Source organism: Salvelinus namaycush, chromosome 26 (genome assembly GCF_016432855.1).
Source record: "Salvelinus namaycush isolate Seneca chromosome 26, SaNama_1.0, whole genome shotgun sequence".
NCBI classification, from domain to species: domain Eukaryota; kingdom Metazoa; phylum Chordata; class Actinopteri; order Salmoniformes; family Salmonidae; genus Salvelinus; species Salvelinus namaycush.
In genome coordinates, this window is record NC_052332.1 from 29087764 (window position 1) to 29094459 (window position 6696).

The 6696-nt window shown below is 41.7% G+C and overlaps 1 protein-coding gene across 1 annotated transcript in view; it reads right to left on the bottom strand.

Moving 5' to 3' along the window:
- ehd1b (EH-domain containing 1b) overlaps positions 1 to 6337 on the bottom strand; it is a 33013-nt gene extending 26676 nt beyond the window's left edge. Inside the window, exon 1 of the mRNA XM_038965088.1 lies at positions 5500 to 6337. Within this exon, the coding sequence (XP_038821016.1) occupies positions 5500 to 5888 (389 nt within the window). The 5' untranslated portion in view covers positions 5889 to 6337. The remainder of the gene's footprint in view (positions 1 to 5499) is intronic.
- Positions 6338 to 6696: the final 359 nt, after the last annotated feature.

Consider the following 6696-nt stretch of genomic DNA (forward strand, 5'->3'; position numbering starts at 1 on the left):
ATGTCATTATCATTAGCAGGCTTAGTATAATCACCATCGAGCTGTAGAGCGCATCCTGTTTAGCTTTAATACCGTAACTTAGGCCTATATCTCAATACTTATATAGGCTACTGTATCAATCAATTATTTGTTCATGTCATCACACAAGTCAGTTTGAAATGCAATCAAGCATTTTAGTTAAAAAAAATTATTCAATGGTTGCTATATTTAACGTAAACAATAAATAGGCCTAAACCGTTCCACTTCAGAAATTGAATTCACAAATTAATGCAACTTTTCTGTAATAAAGGCTTTACAAAAACAAAAAATTCTGGTATGCTTATAATTTATTTCGTGTTTACAATGTTCAGAAAAATGATATTGTAATCTAACCGCACCTGTTTGGCATGTATCGCATACTCCTGACCTTTTCTTAATCTCCAGTATTTTCCACAACTAGTCAAATTTATTCCACACATCTGAATTCCCCTCTACCCCCTGAGCAACCAATAAACATTCCCTCGTTTATATACAGTAATCCCTCGTTTATCGCGGGGGTTACGTTCCGAAAATGACCCGCGATAAGTGAAATCCGCGAAATAGAAAACTTTTTTTTTTTTTTACAATTAGCAACTATTACATGTATACAAATACAGTGACTCACGTGTAGGCCGTTTCACTGCTCTTCAGACTGGGCCGCTGCATCCTGACTGCGCTCTGCAGTGTTCTCTTCTTCTGAAGCCCGCGGTGCAGGTGTGTTTGTTCGGGAGAAGAACATAGTGATAGGCAGCTGTTGTCGCTCTTTTTTCTTCTTTGCAAAAAGATCCTTGTACACCGACATGCCACCATCGATTACGTTGGAGAACTGTAATGAACGGCTCATCAAAGGGTCCCATTCCTCAGCTACTCGCTTAAGTTCAGTGGCCATTCGCACCATGGTTGCTAAGCGACCAAGCGTTAGTCCTTCCTCCTCATCTCTCGTGTCCTCTTCTCCCTCTTCTCTTTCATCGTCGCTTTGTGGCTTTGTCATTTCTGCCAGCTCTGCATCGGTCAGCGGCTGTGCGTCTCCATCAATCAGGGCGTTTATGTCATCCGGACTCATGTCATTAAAAAAAGCTGCATAGCTTTTACCTTCCCTTAGCATGTCCAGAAGTTTAACTTTATCTGAGATAGGTAGCATCTTCCGCCGTTTGGGCCCATCCGCAGGTGCTTTTGTCGGTCCAGGCCGTTTCGTCGACATTATGGGTTTAGGAGATGTTCGAAATTACAAGATAATTTGGCCAACTTAATGTAAATTTGCCAAGCTGTTTTATGTACGTACACATAACTGCACGAGACGACAAAATGATAGCACAATTCGTAGCATGTTTTGATACAAGAAGCGGGAGTGAGTTTTTAGCGAATCAGAATGCAGAGCACAATGCACCAAAAAAAAAAAAAAAATGCATTATGAAAATCCGCGAAATAGCGAATCCGCGATAAGTGAACCGCGAAGTGGCGAGGGATCACTGTATAGTTTAGTTGATCCTGTTTTTCCATTCACATTATCAACACATTTGATCTAATTTATGCTTATTTATAAGTTCTGATGACAAGTAAATTACTGGAACTGAGCTTTGATGCAAACCTACATCCTCCGACATCTTACAAGACAATAGATGAGGAGCTGTATCTGAGCTGTCCAGCTCCTCTAGAAATAGACTGACTATTGTTTTAGGAGACCCTCCAAATCAAGGCACAAAACCATATGCTACACTCAATACAACGAGCACACCCACACACTTTGTCCATTCTGTTATAAAACTATTTAGAGAAAGAGTTCAACAAAATCACTTGTGGAAATGTTGGGCAGCTAGCTAGGCCTTAACACCGGAGAACAATAAACACATGACTCCTGCATGATTATTTGAACACCATGTACTTGAAGCAGCTTTCATTTTTCATCCACCCTCAGAGGCAGTCAGTACATTTAGTTGGCAAACTAGACATTTACAAGACGAGATAGACTTATCTATCCGCTGTCAGGCAATTCAAATGTAGTAGAGTCTTGTGTGAAGGGCCTTCAGTGGAATGATATAGTGAACCTGTACATGAGCTCATTTTCTTAGAAATGAGAGTAAATGGCAAAAAGCAGAGCATACTGGAAAAAGCGATTATCGCTTTCCCCTCCCCTCAATGTGACAGAGTGGCAGGAATTCCCTTATTATGGCAGAGGTCTTATCTTTCTAACCCCTTACCTCATCTGATCATGGAAAAAGTTTCCTCAGTGTATCTGGATGCGTATGCATAACTCCTGACTAAACCACTCCATGTCGCTCACACAGCCACCATCACCCAATCCTGAAACATACTTGCCGGTTGCAGTCATAAAATTAAATAACATTAAAAAAAAAAAACCCTAACCCCTCAATTGCAACCCTCCACATATCACTCAGCCAGAGGCAGCCCTTATCGTCACGACACACCCACCCTTCCTGGATGTTTCCCTTAGATTTTCCCCAGCCCCATTTATGTTGGGTCTCTTCCTCAGAGTCTCCGCTCCCTCAATTTTTTCCCCACATCTACTCTCATCCCGAATTCCTGGCGTTCCCTTGGCTCGGTTGCCAACGGACGTGGTCTGTGTGTGAGCTGTAAAGTCAAAAACAGAAAGGGGGCTCTGGGAGGCATTGACAGCAGCAGCATACACCACCCTGACAGGTTCATCATGCATCTGGAGTACTGTTAGGGGGTTTAGGGGTTGAGAGATGCAGCAGAGTGGGGCTGGCTAGAACGGCAAGGTTATGGATGACAGTGCTGTGCATGATTGCCAAGAGAGAAAGGAAACACGTTACGGGTCAATGAGCTGCCTATTGTTTGAAGGAGAAACGGCTGATTCAGTACCCGAGTTCTTTCTGCCAAGGCAAAGCTGAAGTAAGGGTCTGACTCTGGCCTTTCTGCTCAGAAAGCCTGACCAGTCCACAGACACAGAAAGAGTTTAAGAATCCCTGCACTAAAATAGTGAATTAACGAGCCAAATGTTTCAGGGCAGGGGGTAACAGTCGCATAGAGCCAAGTATAAACTCAGCTGGTAAGTACCGCTATTGTAGCTTTTTATCAGCGCTTCCCCAGGAGAGCATCACCACTCCCTCTTACTGTTAAAACCCCAGTCCCCACTCCCTACACATGACGACATTCAATACAGAGGATCCCATTCCTCAAGTGGCAGGCTAGTGTCAACTTGGGTCACACCCAAGGGAAAAGCACAACTGATTGAAAATAGAGTTGTTCTGAACACAGTGCTAAAAACACTGACATGTGACATGACACATCCACCTCAACTTTCAAAGGCAATTTTAAGTAAGGGGGTTGGGGTTGTACAGTCTTTCTGTTCTCATATTTCAAAATCCATAAGAGTGTGTGAGTATAATATATAAAAAAAAACATTTTACACAAAGCAAAAGATAAGCCTACATCTGCTTTTCAACTGCCACCCAAAAACATTATTTTCCATATGCACTACTGGAATGCAGGATAAAGTGATGCACACAGTCCAGGTAGTCACAAAATGTAGCTTCAGTAGCACAGCTCAATGTGTAACCTAACTAATATATTTAATTATGTGAGAAAATGGAGGTGAGTCTTATTCTGTTGACATGATGATCAATGCTTGACAACCCTTCGACAGAAAAATATTCTCATCATGTAGACTAGCCTACCCACTGTATCTGCGAGCTGTTGGCTAGAGCACAAGTGCCAAGACCAGTCCAGAGTAGGCACATTTGCCATTTAACGCAACAGTTTGTGGAAAAACTATCAGTAGAGGGGAGTCAAGTGCAAGTGTTGGTTCAGGGACGTGATTTATTTTATTATCGTTTTGGTGGAAACGCACCACTGGTGGGAAAATACAAATGTTCTATATGTGGATTTTTTAATAATCGCCTGAAAATCTGTCACCACCTAGCTATAAACCATTTGAGTTGACATTCATATTTTTTTATGTTGAATAAATGAATGCGAAAAGGTGTATTTCATAATCTAGACGTACTCCATAAATTAGCGCACACTATAAGTAGTATGACACCAAGATGTTGTCTGTATCATATACGGTTCACATATGATAAAGGTGTTGTATTCGGCGCATGTGAAAAATACAATTTGATTTGAATGTATAGGTCTAAAAAAGGGCCACTTCCATCATGATTTCCTCAAAAATGGTTTGTGATACAAATGTTAAAATGCATGTCAAACATAGAAACCTCATGGGAGGAACTGTGAGAATTGCTGGATCAATCCGAGATTCCAAAAATATTTTCCACTCCCACTGGCATGGAATCGCCATAGACTGTTGCAAGTGAAATGATTCACAGAGCGATGGTCATGATTTAGCATAGTTTTAGTGAAGCAAAAGGTCCATAACACTGACAATCCACTGTAAAGATTATGAGTATGTTTCTGACATCAGTTATACATTAAATAAAACAATAGTTGGTCAGGATACAACATTGTAGAATTGGTGTGTAAATTACAAATTTATGAGGCCTCTAATGACTTGTTGCAGTTTCCCAGGAGGATAGACTACATATTTATTGGCTATTAACATGCAGGTGTTTTATCATGCCTTTTTTTCACTGATACGGGTCCGGTCTTTGTAATTTAACCAATTTGATGCTGAAGTGATAAAATAATGTCCAAAATTGGGATTAGTAAAGTACTACTCTACCCTGTCTGTCCAGGTATTCTGCATGAATGTGGGAATCAATGTAACAATGAAAGCAGCACCAGTTAATAATTGATCAAACCCAACAGCCGCTTCCGCAGCTTGTACCAGGACAGTGGCTGTGTCATGGGTCCTCTGAGGGGAGGAGACATTCTGCAATACAATTATCATACTTACAATACGTACAGTGTAATTAATAGATCACACATTTTCTCTCAGTCAGAGTAAGGGTAATAGTCTAGCTACTATCAGAGTTGATTCTCATTTCTTACATAAGCTATGCCAGCTCTTGCATTAATGTACAGAAGTTGATTGCAAGGTGATGTCAAAACAGGATGGACCTATTGACCACACCCCATTTCACTTTAAGAGACGACCTTAATAATATTCGTCATACTCCCATGACAGCTCTGTGTGAGAGTATTATGAAAGCATAGATAGGAGGGGGAGTATTTTGTTCAGGTAGTAAACTTGTTAAATCGATCAGTCTCAGTCAAAGGACATGGGCTGAGTAGAGGTGGCTCTTCAACGTAAACACACAGCCACTCCGCTCCATACTGTCACACACTGAACCGAGGATAAGAATGAATAAGATACCAAATATGAATATATGGAGAGAAAAAAAAGTTAAATGATTATCCGGTGATTCTCGAGCAAATATGAGAATCAATAGAGAAGAGCTAGCTAACGTTAGCTATCCACCAAAAGTGCTAACTCAGGCCATCTTTTTAATTCCCTGGCTGGGGGAATTTATAAAATATTCCCAGTTAGCTGTCCAAATAAACTAGTATTTCGCTAAGTAGTTACACTGGACTGGGACTCACCGGTTAAGAAAAGCGTTGCCAAAAGCGTTGAGTTTTCTGAATGGTTTCTTGGGGTCAACTACTAGAGCGTTGCCTGGGATCAGCCCCTCCTGCTCTCCATGCATGACCGCTATGAAGGAGTCGGTGGTCGGTTCGGGCCCTATCCGCATGCCGGGGAAATCTTGCTCCATTAGATGCCGGATAAATGTGGTTTTACCTGTAGAGTATTGGCCAACCAAGAGCACCATAGGCTTGTTGTCAAAGTCGGCATCTTCCAAAGCGGGTGAATGGAAATCGTGGAAGCGGTAGGTGTCTTCCAAAGGAAAGAGTTTGGTCCTGTACAGTTTTTTCAGCCCTTCAGAGACATTTTGGAATAGTTCTGGGTCCTTCTTGCCATCCCTTTTAAACATGGTGCCCGAATTCGCAAATATTGCAGATGTACTTGTTATCTCAATGCAACGGTAGTAGTTCAATTAAGTACAGCTGTTTATATCGCTGGATAACGGTCCTATGTCTCTCCCCGATGAGGTAGAAAGTTTGAATTAGTAAGTTTGCTAGCCAGCCAGACGGTTAGCTTTCTAAGTGTCTTTAATAGCTAGCTCGCTCAGTGTCTCCTCTTCACTCAGAATAATGTGATAACGGTCTGAGGGTTTCGGCTAGCTACCACAGTTTGTGCAAATTAACAGACGGTTTTTCTGGTCGAAGCTATTTACTTTTACAATAGATTAATGAAGCTATCAAACACGTTTGCTCTAACTCTGGAATTCAAACCGCAAGGCTAGCAGCAGACCAAGAAACCGTCTCTTGTCAGACAACCGTGCTTCTCCAGTCAGGTCTCGAGCCCTCCCTAGCGGAACGTCAAAAAGCGTGTAACAGTGAGGGGATTCGATTAATATTGCCCGGGCTCCAGGGTAGGCGTGTTTTGCACAGGGTGAAAGTTGATTGCATTCGTTTTGGAAAAGGGCTAACCCCCAATCGTGAGCCAGGTGCCCGGTTCAAAGTCCACGGCGAAGTCGACTCAAACCAAAAGTGATGTCATTATGCACGATGAGTAATGAGTAGAATTCTGTGTTTTAACATGCAAACGTGATTGCTTTTGATAAAAACGCTTTATCTGCCTTCCCAATGAAAACTAGTTTTAAAATGTAAACATATATTTTATGTAAAAGAGATGTATGTTTCTGGCCAATGCACCGTGCTGCCTTGTTGACAACATGG